This window comes from Gekko japonicus, unplaced genomic scaffold (assembly GCF_001447785.1).
Source record: "Gekko japonicus isolate JY-2015 unplaced genomic scaffold, Gekko_japonicus_V1.1 scaffold329, whole genome shotgun sequence".
In the NCBI taxonomy this organism is placed as follows: Eukaryota; Metazoa; Chordata; class Lepidosauria; order Squamata; family Gekkonidae; genus Gekko; species Gekko japonicus.
The window spans coordinates 613,539-630,255 of NW_015159719.1; the positions used below are offsets into that span (position 1 = coordinate 613,539).

General features: G+C 41.4%; 1 protein-coding gene across 1 annotated transcript in view; it reads left to right on the top strand.

The window, feature by feature from the left end:
* SPOCK3 (sparc/osteonectin, cwcv and kazal-like domains proteoglycan (testican) 3) overlaps window positions 1-16,717 on the top strand; it is a 193,058-nt gene that overhangs the window by 31,280 nt on the left and 145,061 nt on the right. Inside the window, exon 2 of the mRNA XM_015420050.1 lies at window positions 15,345-15,471. Coding sequence (XP_015275536.1) covers window positions 15,345-15,471 — 127 coding nt within the window. The remainder of the gene's footprint in view (window positions 1-15,344; window positions 15,472-16,717) is intronic.

The window sequence follows — 16,717 nt, forward strand, 5'->3', positions numbered from 1 at the left end:
CAGGCAGGCCGGCTCCTCCCCCCCGCGAGTATCGCGGGTCCCCCTCATGTATAATGTATATGTAACCTCATGGAAGCTGGAGTGGAAAGTGGAAATCACAGCAGGGGTTCAGTTGAGCACAGTTTTGAGAGCAGCCCTTTATTGACTGAATTCTTCTACACCATTGCTGGCAGTCATGCTGGCAGTCATGATTTGAGGCTCCTCCCTGTCCCCCTCCCCCCACCAGGCTCAGGCCATTCTGATACAAGTCAGGGTAGCTGCTCTAGGCCTTAGAATGGGAAGAGGAGGGGTTGCTGCACCCTTTCCCTCACTCAGCCCAGGACAATGACTCCGCCAGAACATAGATCAGTGTCCACACCTTCCTCCCTGCTCCATTCTTGGCTCTCTGTTTTGAAGGATATATGGCCTACCTCTCTAAACCCATGGCCTATGCTGACCCCATGGCCCAGCCTAGCCTACCACTGGGTAAGAGGTGGGGAGCCACTCCACTACTGTCACTCGATCCTCCCACCTATATACTGTCTGTCCCTGTGGCTTAGGCTAGGACAGATTGTTTACTTTTGGCCTTGCCCCTGGCCCTTCCATACCCACCAAACTAGCTTTTTTGATTGATGGGACAGTCAGGAGGGCATTTCCCTGTAATCTTAATTCCCCAGCAGTCTGTCAAATATCCTATTCCCAGGATTAAGTTTAAGTTTGTTCATCCAGCCCATTACTGACTCCAAGCACCAGTTCATAACATCAATTAAAGCCTTGGAATTAGGTGGGATAGAAAGGTAGAGCTGGGTATTATTCATATAATGATGACGCCACAGCTCAAACCTCCTGACTTTCTTCTGCCCTGACTTTCTTCACAATGGTGAGCCAAAGCAAGTTTACATCATTCTCTTATCCATTTTATCTTAACAACAACCCTGTGATGTAGGTTAGGCTGGGAGTGTATGTAGGGTTGCCAACCCCCCCCCCCCGGTTTGCCAGGGGTACCCCGTTTTGGGGGGGTTCTACCCGCTGCCGGCCAGATGGCCAGCGGGGAAAGCCCCACCCCCAACACCCACAGCCACCCATCTCTCTCCCTTTAAGGGTGTGCAACCCATGTTTCATGCCAAGCACGAACTCCGCAAGCTTGCAGGGAAATGCCAGCTTCGTTCTTAAAAGGGAAACACCAGCTGCCGGCTACTTTAAGTGCAGGGAACTGCTGTTTCTGGAGATCCAGCGCACAGCCGGGGGGGGGGGCAGACGTCCCCAACGTGATGTCATCACGTTGGGGATGCCCCACCCCTTCCAGGAACGCCCCCAAAGTCCCCCGCTGGGGGTGGAAGATGGACTTGGCAACCCTAAGTGTATGACTCGCCCAAAGTCACCCAGTGGGCTTCCATGGCAAAGTGGGGCTTTGAACCTGGGTCTTGCAAATCCTATTCTGGAACTCTAACCACTACACACACTAGCTATTTGTGGGATGGTTACTATTGAACAGTAGCAAGCACTTGACCTGAGTGAGTCTTGCAAGTCACATGATAGCAATATGGAGGAATTTAGAGATGCTGAAAAAATAGAACTTTGTAAAATCAAAATCTAGAAGCAGGTATTTCTGCAGCCATGAACCATCCCTTTCTGAAACGATGGTTACCATCATAAAATTAAATCTAGCAATTTTCATATGTTTTCATTTGTGATGTAATTAGGGGTTCAGGGTTATTTTCCTTAGTAGATCAACTATGGCAGTTCCTTAGGTAATAAGAGACATTGTATCCTGTAAATCATTGGGTTTCGTTCTAGTGAGCCAGTCACATGTTTACATTCATTTGGAGAGAAGAGCATTTTTAATTGTTTAGTTATTGTTAACAGTCAGTGACCGGTGTAGTTAAGCAACAAACAGTTAACGTATTTCTGTTAGACACTCAATTATGATCCCATAAAAATCAATAAAAAAGGACAAAATACAAATACATTTTCAAATATTAAAAATCCTATATATAAAAGTAATAGAATTTAATAAAATATAACAGTATAACTATCCAATGAAGCACAGATAGATTTTGCTATTGAAGAAAATTTAGCTACCTTCTCCATAATCTGATGATGTTTATCTGCTAAGAGGACAGTAAGGTATCTTATCCTATCTTCCACTTTAGTGATACCTAAAGAGACATATATTTAGGAAAATGATTTAAGTCACAACACTGTAGAATAGGAAATAATGAATTCCTAACAGGGGTCATTTCCTGTGGGAGCGCACAGGAGTGGAGCTCCAGCAGTCCCAGGGGGCGGGCACATGCAACAAGCCCTGCCCACTGCTCCCAGCAGCCCTCAGTTGGGCCACAAGGAGCAAGAAGGAGCCAGGTAAGTTGCAAAGCCCCTGCCCGCCCGCCTTCAGGTACAAGCTCTCCCTCCTCTGTGAGGGCAGATCTGTGCATCCCCCCCCCCATAGCTAGCAATCCAAAACAGTCCAGTGGAGCCTTCTGACACACTTCCGGTGATATCAGGGTGTGTGACATATGCAAATAAGTTATGCTAATGAGCTCCTGCACCTCTTTTTCTGCGAAATGATCCCTGATTCCTACTAATACTTAATCGGTTCCTTGAGTATAAGAGGACCTTGACATCATGTGTTTAACCAATTAGAAGAATTTTGTCTTTGAAGCAAGATGCTGAATCCAAAGATTGGTAAATTGCATTTCCTTTCTATATCCTAGAGATCCAGTGATGCACCCTGTGTTTTCTGATGTGCTAATAAACAATATTTCTGGTTGAAAACTATGGGTTATATTGTGGATTGTTTTACAATCTGGAGATCCAGGATTAGGTGCAATTATGATTCTCATATGTGTGATTAGCAAGTGTGTGAGAGCTAGCAAGTGGGATTGTGGGTAGTATGTGTTTTGGCTTTAGACCTTCAGCTTTATCAGACATGATTTTAAAAAATGTTGGGATGCAGCAATCTGGTGCTAACGTACAACATTCTGTTGGAGATTCATGGAGAACAGAGCAGCATCTGACAGCTTGCAAAGGCACCTCTGACACATTGTTAGTAGGGGCCATCTTAAGATATCTGTACCTTTCTCATACACAGGTTTATCTTAAGCCCCAAAGTTAACGTTTGCTCAGAGCAAATATTAGCACAACCACAAAAGGTTTTTCAAGTGCGAGTCAGTAAATATAACTGATATGAGCTAAAACTGTAAATGTTTCTACTTTTTAACATTATTTTGAAGCAGTTTCCAAGTTCAAGATGGAAAACCATTTCTGGAGTTGCTGAGAACAGATTTCAAGCATCTTTGCTATCAGCACTTAGCCCAGATATGTACTAAAGATTTTATTTTTCACATGTTATTAGTACAGTTGTATTTGTGAGCTCAGATGCAAGATTGGCCACTTGGAGTCTGGAAATAGGTCTCCAAGGAAAAAGCTGCCTCTGCCACCTATTGGAAGGCTGAATAATACAACCGTACGAGCAATGAATAGGTTGAGTATACCTTCCCCTTCATCTCAGGCACAGGATGGTGAGACAACTCTGTCCCCAAGGGCCCAGCACAATCCAGAGTCCATAAATGCCTGCACCATCTCTTTTAAACTACTTGGGAGACAAAAGTGCATGGTTCATTTGTGGCTCCAGCAGCCAAATAGGGAAAGCAGGCTATTAAAAAATCCTTTCCATTTCCCTCTGTGCTCATGCATTCAGCTCTTTGGCAAAAGCCATAGATGAAAAAGACACATTGGTTGTTGAGGCAAAGGAGAGGAGGCAATAGGGAGGCTGGGAGATTCACAAAATTTTAGCTCCTCCCAGCATTTGCTTCTGCTGCTATGGCAGTTGCTTCCCTTGCTCGGCTGTCAGTGCCCCCCCCCCCCCTCTTCCCCCAAGGGAGGCCCCCCCATTTTCCCCCCCCCCCCCTATTCACTGAAGGATGTGCCATCAATTTTGTAAAGTGTATCAGATACGATATGGGAGATGCAAGTTTAAATCCCCACTCTGCCATGGAAGCTTGCTGAGTGACCTCAGGTCAGTCATACATGCAGCGTAACCTACCCCATAGGGTGGTTGTTGGGAGAAAAGCAGTGTATAAAATTGGTTTTTTGTTGGCAGAGGACATCATATCTCTTTAAATGTCCAGTGCAGGCCAAAGGTAAGAAATCTCCCCTCTTGTCTATGCAGCTAGCCCAACTGCCAGATGGCTGGCTGAAGGGGAGAGGTCATCCTGTGCCTTCTTTTTACCTCCCTTTCCCCATCTGCAACAAAAGAGGCACCCAGCTGCTGCTCATAGCCAGCAGTAAGATTAAAAAAAAACACACCAAAACCTGGGGGAGTCTTTCATCAGCTTTCCTGGGAAACTTGGCCCTTCCTCTCATGGACTCCATCAGCTGTCAGCCACCCTGCAGAAGAACAGGGAAAGTGAACAAGGAATCAGAATCTACTGCTGAATAGCTTACGGAGCAGTGGGAAGACTCCGTTAATTTCTAAATTTGGTATGTATCCCATGAGGTGGTTTGCAAGCAAAACACTGAAACTCAGGAGATTTTTTAAAAAGAAGCAATTATGATTTTGCTTTTTCATGTGATGACGAGTTACTCGACCATATGAAAACAGAATAAAGATTTGTGGCTCCAGCCAATATAAATTTATTGTGATATTTTCAAAGAAATTTATTTTGTTAATGTACCAGTTGTAAGTCTCTGTCTTGTGAATGGTGACGGAATCATAGAGGCCAAAGGTATAAATACTTGCATTTTACCTGGGAGTACATGAAATGTCCATATTTTACATGTTTAATGGAACTTCTACATAACTCAGACACTGCTTTACTTGATTATTTTCTGTGATCCAGGTTTCCTGAAGTTCTTTGGTTGATGATATTTGAGAGAGGAAGGCTGGAAATGGCAACTTTAAGTATCAGATTACTTTTTGTATCTACATTGAGGTGGCAGTTAGATTGGGAGAGCATGCTTTGTCTAAAGAATTCTGAATATATTACTGTCAAAAGCTAATGCCAGTTTGCTATGGACTGTTGTTTTTTGTAAGTTTATATTCCAACTTCTGCATAAAAGTTTGCAAAACTGTGACCGCTGTAGCAGAGAAGTATCCAGAAAAACTTTGCTTTAAATTGAACACAGAAAAATTCAGCCTTTATGACTGCAAAAACAGTTTGTAAAGCATTCAGGCAGTGTCTTCAAAAGGTTTTCTGCACTGATGTTTTTCAGTACAGGCATTTTCTTCCTATATCTGCAGTCATGTCTCCAACCATATCTTTTTTCCCCAATGCACATCTCTTTTCATGTTGTGACTCTGTAAAGATGCCTAAGTATGAAACAATTATATTGTGTTAGTTCCTTAAATTAGGCTTCACACTGGGGGTGGAGGATGACTTTCCCCAGCAAGCCCTTCTTGCAGTTGCTCAACAGGACAGTGGGAGAAAAATAAAGGAGAAAATGGGTGCAATGGCAAGCATCCCAACATGTCAACATCTGTTCCCATGTGACCAAAAGTGATGTCAGTGCATTGCCAGTGATGCTCTAGCATTCAGGCAAGACAAAACATAGTGTTTTATCCAAATCCTAGAGTGACCCTGGTGATATGCTGGTGTCATTTCTGGTTGCACAGGAAGTGACCTCAGCACATCCTCTGATGTCATTTGCTGGCAGCCCTAATATAAATACAAGGTATGGATTTTTGGTGCTTCTGTAGTAAAAGTAGATAAGATATATGAGAGTTATTATTAACTCTGAGGGAGACTTGCTGTTTGTATAAGTAATCTTTTGCTTCATTCAAGAAAAGAGAACTGCGCACTAGATATACATGCATGGATTATATTAGCAAAGTTACAAATGTGTTTTAGGGAGCACTCCTAATCAAATCTACTTGAAAGTAAGTTCCATATTATTTACTGGGGATTATCCCAAGGAAAAGTGTCTTTAGGATTGCAGCCTTAGTCTATTGTATTGCCCTGAGGAAGGTGCCAGACTTCATTCAAGGCAAAATGACTTTCCTAATACTGCTTCTTCAGTTTCTGTGTGTCCTGTGCTGTATAGAAAAATATATTTTGTTTTGTTGCTTTCTGTTCCCTGTTGATTGCATCTTCTTTCCCATATCACCTATAGGATGTAATCTGAGCTCCCTTTTAGCAAGCAAAATCAAATAAGGCAGTCACAGTGAGAAAGACATTTTGCAGAGAGAGACACAGAACTCTCATGGGTAAGAATAAAATAGCTAGGAGGGCTCATATAAACAGATGCCACCAATACATTCTGTTTTGTTGTGATTTGGAATGTGCAGGGAGAAGTAATTATTTATAAATACATAAATGATTGTGTTTGAAGACTGCCAGATTACTTGATTCTTCTGCATGCAGGCTTCTTTTTGTAGTATGAGTAATAATACTTCACTTCTAAACATTTATTTCTGTTAACAATTTATATTAAAACATTTTTCCGTGTCTTTTATAATGCCCTTTCCCCCTAAAGATTATAGCAGGTTTTAAATCCGAATTTGGATTTGGCAACCCTATTTTGTTTTGTTGCTTTCTGTTCCCTGTTGATTGCATCTTCTTTCCCATATCACCTATAGGATGTAATCTGAGCTCCCTTTTAGCAAGCAAAATCAAATAAGGCAGTCACAGTGAGAAAGACATTTTGCAGAGAGAGACACAGAACTCTCATGGGTAAGAATAAAATAGCTAGGAGGGCTCATATAAACAGATGCCACCAATACATTCTGTTTTGTTGTGATTTGGAATGTGCAGGGAGAAGTAATTATTTATAAATACATAAATGATTGTGTTTGAAGACTGCCAGATTACTTGATTCTTCTGCATGCAGGCTTCTTTCTGTAGTATGAGTAATAATACTTCACTTCTAAACATTTATTTCTGTTAACAATTTATATTAAAACATTTTTCCGTGTCTTTTATAATGCCCTTTCCCCCTAAAGATTATAGCAGGTTTTAAATGTTCTCATTCAGAGCACAGGACGTTTAATATTGTATGTTTGAATATCATACTCTACTCCTCCCCTCTACAATTAAAATACTTGAATATAACAAACTATTCAAGTATAACTGACAATGAATACTAGATTTTAAATAGGTTTCTGTATATTCATGTGTTCATGTGTTCACAAGGCCTTTTCAGACACTATTTAAAACATTTGTATGTCACCTTTCCATCCAAATAGGTGGCAAACAGTCAAAATATTAAACAGAAAGATAAACATATGTAAAACATTTTAAACAGGGAAGATATATAAACACAGAGACACACAAACAATGTGAAGCGCCAATGACAGTTAGTGAGAGAAACAAAACAAAAAGTCTTTTCCTGGTAGAAGAAGATAATGATAGAGAGAGATGGATGAATCTCCCTGGGAAGGGTGTTCCACAGTTTTGGTAGCATGTCAGAGAAAGCCCTTTCTTGGGTTGCCATTCATCTAGCCTCAGAAGGAGGGTGCCCTGGCCTCTAAAGATGATCAGAGTGGTTGTGTAGGTTCATATCGTACAAGGCAATCCTTTAGGTATACTGGTTCTGAGACATATAGAGCTTTAAAGGTTAATACCTGAACCTTGAATTATAGTGCAGATACTCTTCAAGGGCAACTCCATGTAAAGCACCAGGAAATGACCTAATCTAGATAGTACCGGAGCATGCACCACAGTAGCCAGATCTTTTTTCTCCAGGATGGACTGCAGCTGGGTCCACAGCCAAAGCTGGTGAAAGGCACCCATGGCCAATGCTGCCTTCTGTTTATTCAACAAGAAGCCCTGGTTCAGGAACACCCCTAAGCTATGAAACTTCTTATGTGGTATTCAGCTGTATGTACCAGGAGCACATGCTATCCGTTATTCTCTCAATAGTTGCAGTCACCATTTTTCCTTAAATAGGGTATCCTATGTCTTTTCTGGTTCAGTACATGCAGCATAACTGGTCCTTAACCATTTACATACCGGTAACTGGTCAGTACACATCAAACTTATTGGGCTCCCATTTTGAGAAGATAGTGTTTTTCTTTTTGATAGTTTATGTCATACATTAGCTGTTACTATTTTTAACAGTCCACTGTTTTTGTTTTGTCTTGTACCTGCTTTTAGAAATGGCTACTTAAGTGACCTGAATAAGGCTTTGTTTACTGCAGAGCTGGCATCTCTTCAGATGCTCACACTAAATCTCCTCTTGTGAACTGTAATATTATTTTTAAATTGTTCTATTATATACTGTGCCCTGGATTGTCATAAGTGAGGCAGGGTTGGTTTTTTTTAACCTAAAGGAGGTTTACAATGAATTACAACAAACTGCCTAGACTCAATGATTTCATTTCTAAACTTTCTTACATCTGATATTTTTTCCTTTCCTGTCAACTCTGTCCTCAGCATGGGCTAACTTATCCTTTCTGATATTTCCACTAACCATTTTGTCTGTTTTAAGATAAAGGACAGAATCACAAATCTAGAAAACCCTGCCCCCTTCATGAAAACGAATGGTTATATGTGAAAGCTAATACATAACTTTCCAGAAGTCTTAAAACTGTTTGCAAGAATACATGGCTAAAAATAAACCTATGGCAGACAGGCAGGAATATATTTGTGCCAAATGGCACTGAACTTGTTAAAAAGGATGCATGCTAACAAATTAACTATTTTTAGTTTGTTAATGAGCTTGGATTTACTGGTTAATCATTTAATCTCTCACATTTATAGATTGCAAAGTATAAATGAGGATACTTTTCGAAGTCTTCAGGGGGAAAACAGTTTCACTAAGAGCTATTGTTCTTGTACTATTTGGCTTGAGAACACAGATGCTTAATACAAATAAACACATATTGTATCAGTTGTGAATGTCAGATGCAGATATAAATAACATATTTTCCGTTAACATACATGCAAGTAGGGAGGCTTGATCATGCATATTTGGGGGGAGGGGAGAGACCTGTAATTTACACAAGCATATAGCACTCATTTATGTGGTTTTATACATATTTGTGTCCAAGTGGAATTCTTATTATAAGAGAAGGGGGCTAAACTAACGCCTTCACTATTAGAAGGGGGGAAAACCCTCTTTAATATTAAGCAATATTTCTGTTATAGTAACAGTGAGTTGGATCCACAGCAACCCAAATTGCCACCTGCAGTCTTATTCTGGGGGGGGGGGACCCAAAGAAACAGGACTGGAGGATTTTGCTGCTGGAGAGGGGGAGCCATGGAGGACATGCTCCATGAGCAGAAGTCTTTCTGCCCACAGAAAGGTGGAGCTAAATCCAACCCAGTGTGTTAGCATGGTTTTGCATCTTTAATTGTTTGCTGTGCATGGTTGCTCAGTATTTTTGTGTTATTAATTCTGGGTATACACACATTACGTGTGTGACTCACTGCAGTGCATAAACACTGAAAGTTATTTCCACCACGCAGTGTCATTCCATTGTTTGTTCCCACTTTTTTCCTCTATCGCATGGCCCATGGTGCTTACAAGACTTGCAGACAAGCCTTTCGAGCTGATGGCTACTTGTAGCTTGCAGCTCCTGTAGTGGAAGACAGCCTTTTTAATTGCAGTCACCTCTGCCAGGAGGATGAGCAAACTGTCGGCGTTCCATTGTGACCCCCCATATTTGAATTTCTGTCATAATGGGGTCACGTTGGCTCCAGATGTTTCTTTCTTACCGAAAGTTGTTTCTGAGTTTCACTTACAAGTGGACATTGTCCTTCCAGCATTCTTCCCATCCCCGTCGAACGAGGAAGAACATCAGCTTCACTCGCTGGATGTCAAAAGAGCGTTACACGTTTACCTGAGTCGAACAAGGCCCTTTAGAAAGTCACCGGCCTTGTTTGTCTTTTATGCTGTACCCTCCCAAGGGAAGACGCTGTAATGTCCCAACGCCTATCCAAATTGATTATGGAGACTATTAAACTGTGCTACATGTTAGCAAAGAAGTCAGTTCCAGGGTTGCTAAGGACACATTCCACCTGGGCAGTGGCTGCATCCACAGCCTTCCTTTGACGTATGTCGCTAGAAGATATCTGCAATGCAGCAACCTGGGCCACTCCTCACACATTTGTGAAGCACTACACCCTTGATGTGCGCATTCACCAGCATTCAGCAGTAGGTCGGGCAGTGTTGCAGGCGGCACAGAATTAGGACCTCGGCTCCCTTCTCCAGGTAGGCGTGTACTGCTTGCTATGCACAGAGATAACGAACAAGATAAACAGGTTGCTTACCTGTAACTGATGATCTTCAAGTGGTCATCTGTGCATTCACACCCCCTGCCCTCCTTCCCCTCTGCTTTTGGTCCTTTCCTTTCTTTGGAGACTGAGGGCAGCGGTCAGAAGGAACTGGCAGGATCCTCATGCCCTCCTCCTAGTCATGTGCAGTGGAGCCCAGCACGTGACTGGAGAGTGGGCAGAAAAAAATTCCTTTTGTTTTCCGAAATACCACTCGGAGTTGGCGCAGGCGCACTGTAACCCCAGAGATGTGAATGCACTGATGACCACTCGAAGATCATCAGTTACAGGTAAGCAACCTGTTTTTTTCCAGGTCCTGTGTCTGTTGCCTTAAACCAGCAGTAATGATAGCTGGTGATTGCTGAGCTGTTGTGAACACCATTTTTAATCCATCTCCACACCAGGATTTGTAAAGCTGTAGTAAAGGAAAGAATGCCTTTAAATATCTGCCATCGTCTCCTCACTGAGAAATATTAACTATTCTTGCAGAACCACATGAATTGGGAGCATGACTTCTGTGTAAAATAGACATGACAGTCAGAGTTGAGCTTCAGGATCCTCTCATTTAGAAATTAAGACTAATACATATGATGTATGTTCTGAAGTTTATGCATTCTAAGGGGGAAGACATATAAACCTATTCTCTTCAGATACTTATTTGGTAGCTGAGATTATGCATGTTTGGATGAAATGTGAATGGTAAGATTATGGCTATAGGTACTATATAAAATGGATCAGTTGCTAATATGAAGAGTATGTATGTGGCATAGTATGTTGATATATAAATATATCAAAGTATTTAAAGGTCAGAGAAGCCTTTCTGCTGGTTGCATGCAATCTCCCCAGCTGCTCAGCTTGAACTCTCAAAAACCAAACCATGGACAAATAAAAGGGATTAACTTGAGCCTGAGCCCCCTGAGCATTAGAACTCCTTTTTAATGCCATGTCTGAGTTCTGTCAATGTAAAATAACAGTGTTACGTCGTACGTGGCTTGGAGCCAGCATACCTGAAGGACCACCTATTCCCTTATGGACATATCTGACCATTATGGTCTTCTTCCAAGGCTCTGCTTCAGATGCTCCCAACCTTGTAAGATTAGGCGGATTAGGGCCTTCTTGTTAATGGCACCAAAGCTCTGGAAGTCTTTCTTGAGGGAGACTTGTCTGTACCCTTCTGTTGCCATCTTGTGCCAGCAGGTGAAGACTTTTTTGCTTTGGCATTTCCTTGCTATGTTGGACTTGATTCTCTCCAACAGGGGAAGAACTGGTTGATGTGGTGGAAAGGAGTGGGCATAGACAACTGTAAGGAATGGAACTGGAAGGAAGGGAAAAGCTGTACATGATGTCATATAGGTTGGATTTTAGAAAAGCTAATTTTAACCATCTCAAAGTTACCTTAGGTAGAATCACATGATCAGAAATACTCAGGGAGAAGGGAGGGGTGGGAGTTTCTTAAAAGTGAGATATTGAAGGCACAATCACATACTATTCCAATGAGAAAGAAAAATGAGAGAAACCTAAAGAAGCCAGAGACACATTTAGGAACTGGAAGGAGGGCAATATGACTGTGAAGAAATGCATTTTTTCCCCCTGGGAGTTTTGAGCAAATGAGCACTCCCCTGTGCATTTCAACAGGTTTTTTCCCCCTTCTGGGCAGAGAACAGGTAGTCCAGTTGTATGCCAGTTTACCTTCATACAAATGCTAATAGATCTAGTTAGAGACAATGGGATGGTATAGAGATTTTTGGAGGACTTTAGACTAGAAAGGTTATGGTGGCTAAGTAGAGATGTGTGACTTCTTAAAGCTAAAGAGCCTGTCCTATATTTTGACATCTGATAAGGCATGTATAGAGAGAGGGTCAGAGGATTTATGTTTTATTTATGTCTTTTGCATCCCTTGCTCAAATCTGGTGCTGTGCTAAAAGTACGCTCACAAACATTTTCTTTTTAATAAATACTTTATAACTTTGGTACTGGTAAGGGTTCTCTGTACCACACAGACCTCCACAGATTCGAGCATACTATTTCAAAGGGAGTGCCAGGAGGAAGGAAGGCAGTTGGCAAGCGGCTATTCGTCCAGTGGCATACACAGCAGTAAACTGTCCCAGTGGTGACTGAGCACTAGGCAGCGGGAGACACAGAAGCAAGGCCTCACAACTTGAAAGGGAAGCTGGGAATCCTGACCCTTCCAGTGGGTAATTCCTGCAGAAGTCAGGTGGTGGGCTATGGGAGAGTAAGGAAAACACTTTGGAGGGCAGGGCAAAATAGGGTCTGCAGGCCAGAGCAGGCACGTTCCACCACAATGACCAAGGATGGATATAAACAAATAGCAAGTGTGTTTAGGGGAGAGTGTTAGAAATGCTAAAGCTCAGTATGAATTTAAGATTATGAGTGAGAAATGCTAAACACAACAAAAAAATGGTTTTTTTGTTTGGAGAAAGTGTAAGAACAAGGAAGTGGTAGGCCCACTATGGAGAGAGGAAAGTGGAATTTCAACAGGTGATGATAACAGGGCAGAACTGCCCAGTTCCTACTTTGCCTCGGTCTTCTGTGCAAGGAAAATGGTGCACAACCTGGCAAAAAGAGGACACAGGATGAAGGAAGGGAGTTGCAGCCTAGGACAAGCTTAGGGGTGGTACATAAACACCTAGCTTCTTTAAATGAAACCAAGTCCTCAGGGCCAGATGAACTGCATCTGAGGATACTAAAGAAACTTGCTGGTATAATTTCAGAGCCTCTGTCCATCATTTTGGAGAAATCTTGGAGAACAGGTGAGGTACCTGAAGATTGGAGGTGGGCAAGTATTGTCCTCATCTTAAAGAAGGGGGGGAAAGGGGGATCCAGGTAACTACCAATCTTGTCAGCTTGATGGTCATACCTGGAAAGGTTTTAGAACAAATCATCAAGTGGTCAGTCCTTGAACATTTAGAAAAGACAGTTGTGATGATTAAGAACCAGCAGGGGTTCCTCATGGTACTTAAAGATTAACTGTTAGTCATGTTAGACTAACCTTTTTTGAGAAAGATTCTAGTTTGTCAGATCAGGGGAATGTTGTGGGCATCATTTATCTTGATTTCAGTAATGCTTTTGTTAAGGTTCCACATTCTTGTTGACAACTTGATAAAATGTGTTACTGTTCAGTGGATTTGTGACAGGTGGTACCTAAAGAGTACTTATTAATGGTTCCTTGGACAGCGCTGGCTCTTCGGCTTGGAAACAGAGATGAGCACTGCATCCCTAGAGTCGGATTCAACTGGCTTTCAAGCAAGGGAAACCTTTACCCTTACCTATCCTCTTGGAGAGGAGTGACAAGTGGAGTGCCTCAGTGATCTGTCCTGGGCCCTGTGTTGTTCAACATCTTTATAAATGACTTGGATGAAGGAGTAGAGGGGATACATTAAATTTGTAGATGATACTAAATTGGGAGCTGTGATGGATTCCAGGCTTGAGATCAGCCTGCAAGCAAAGACACCTGCAAGTCACATGACTAGCAGTGGTGATGTAAGTCTGATGCAGAACTCAAGGGGGAGTTCTAAATAAAAACAAACAAATGAACTCTTGACAGTTGGAGTTTGGCAGTTGAGACTGTCAGTTGGTTTGTAGTCAGTTGGTACTGAGCCAGGGGATGGACAAGTCTTGTTGGAACAAATGAGATATCTATATAGTTTCCAATATTAAGGGAAACTGAGAAAAGCCAAACGTGAAAACCATAGTGAAAACTAAGGAGTCTTAACCAGGAAAATAAGCTCCTAGTGGTTAAATAAGAAATACACATTCCTCTCCCTTAGAAATTATACCCTGCTGGAGAAAGAGCCTGGTTTAGGTGGTTTCGTGTGTGCCAGAAGAGTTTATTGGACTAGTGGAAGTCCAAAGTCAAACTAAGGCACAGCAGAGGTATTTCTCTGTGAAGGTTGTTGTTGTTCAGTCGCAGTCGAGTCCGACTCTTCGCAACCCCATGGACCAGCTCCCGCCAGGACCTGTGAAGGTGGAGAGTAGCTAAGAAACCCACACAAAAACTGGCTGTCTAAAACAGCATAAGGGTTGAGTTTGGAGAGAGAAAGTGATTTGTACTGTGTCATTTGAAGTGACTGATTTGAAGGAACTAACCTAAAGCTGAAATATACCATCTGCAACTATGTATCCACAAGCATCAAAGTTTTCCCTTGTACATATGTATTTCCTGTCTGTCTTAGTAAATAAATTATTCAGTTGGTTTTACTGTTCCAAGTTGCATGTGCTACAGTATCTGACAAAGCTAAACAGTAAACTTCATCCTATAAAAAGGCAGTGTTCATAAAAAGCCCCAGAGACAATAAGTGGCTTGAGTTTTGATAAAACGACAAACTGTGTGGGTTCCTGTGTTGAAAGAGGCTGGCAGACAGTGTCAGGGGGAAATAAGCCAGTTCCAGCCTGAGAAAGGTTAAAGAAACCAAACCCCTCATACCCTAAAATAAGGGGGTTCGTCACAAAAACAGTAGAAAGAAGGTTCAGTATGACCGTGACAGGTTGGGAAACTGGGCTAAAACTAATAAAATGAATTTCTCACTGGGGTGGCCAAACTGTGCCTTGGGAGCCACATGCAGCTCTTTTACACATACTGTGTGGCTCCCAACAGGGAGGTGAAGGGGAGGCTTGCCTCCCCATGGGTCTTCCCTTCCTCAGCCAATGTTCCTCTTTGAACATATGATGTTTAGATGCAGCTGGTACAATATGATTCGAGACAAACATATCACAACTTTTGTAAAAGAAACATCTGGCCAGACAGACAGGTAGTGTAACCGATTGTTATCCGATGATAATCGGACTATTACTGAATCTGTGGCTAAATTCTGGGCGGCATGCTATCGTATTAGAAATTCGCCTTTTATATTTCATACTGGATTTGTCAAATACTTTTATGGTCTTATATATATTTTACTGCATTTTACCCAGATTTTTAAAACTCTGTATCCTAACATGTTATGGTTATGTTGGCTCAATGCCGTAATAAAGAAATAGCTAGTAATAGCTGTAAAACAATTTTGACATCAACATCATAATTAAAAGCCTAGGTAGTTTTTGTTTGACTGCTCTGTTGTTATCTCTTTACACTTTTTGGATCAATTTTCTGTTATTGCTCATCATTTACCTACATTTTTAATTTTCTTGTAGGATGAAAGAGGCTGGTTTGGGCCATAAACAATGGAGAGTCGGTCCTGTTTTATCAAAATGCAAGCAGTGCCCAGTAGTTTATAATAATCCTGTTTGTGGTTCTGATGGTCACACATATTCATCTCAGGTAAGAATAATGAATGGATTTTTCAGTCTTTACTACAGGTTATGTAGCATTCTACTTTAATTCATGCATTTTGTTGTCCTCAACCAAATATACAACTCTTGTGAATTCTTTGAAGTGTTCATAATCCAAGCTAATTTAATGTACAATAAGAAATCACAGTGTGTGTGTGTGCATATAAGTTTTCCTTTTTTCATTTTTTCAGAAGAAATTGAAAATGGTCATTCATTTTATTGGTCATTCAAAAGTGATGTATTTTTACTTATAAATACGATGACCAAGAAATAAATTTATATCCATTTTTTCTCTTTATTATAAATTAACACTTTTTTCTCTTGAAACAAAGGAATTTCTATCTTATTTTTGAGAACAGTTTCTGATCTATGCAAAACATAATAGGTAGTACTAAGATCTTTCTTTCAGAATTCTTTTAGGATTGGTGTTGTAGGATGTCAGCAAAAGTAACTTTGAAAAGTTTAACAAATCTGTTCATTGTCAAGACAGTTTTAGGAAACACATTTTCTTTTCTTTTTTTTCCTGGTGGCATACATATCCTTGCTTCCTTATTTGCAATCACCTGGAGATTTCTCACCATACAGTGTTCATGGGCTTCTGTGTGAAGCAAGTTGCAGAGAATAGGGCATCTCATGTTCTGTTCTCTATGCCACATGCAAAACACAGGCTGCTTAGTCTCTAATTGTATAAATGTTTATCAAGAATGTGGGAACTGTGATTATTGTAGCTACATGGAAGACTTCGAAACCTTTAACAAAAATGTTTTTTGAGGTTTTTGAATTCAACCTAATCTCAGCGCCAGAAGAAGGGAAAAAAATAACAAGAAACAAAGCAGAATAATGGCAAATTCCTGGACTCAAACTTTGTTCTACTTCTTCAGACCAACATGGCTACCTACCTGGACCTAGCCAATGCCGTAACCATCTACTGCACATACATACATACATGTACATACATGTGTGTGTGTGTGTATACATATATATACACACACACACACAAGTGGAGACCCGCAAGAAACGTGCGAGATGGTTATCCTATTCCTCACGCCTTTGCTTCCTCCTGTCTCCCCCTACCTCTCTCATACTCTTTCTCCCTTCTGCCCCTCCCTTTCTTTCTCTCTTTCCTCCATGTATGGTTTGGAGGTTGGAGTCTATGGCATTATACTGGTCTGTAGTTTCTCCCCTCCTCAAATCCCACCCTCCCTAGGCTCCACCCCTCAAATGTCCAGGAATTT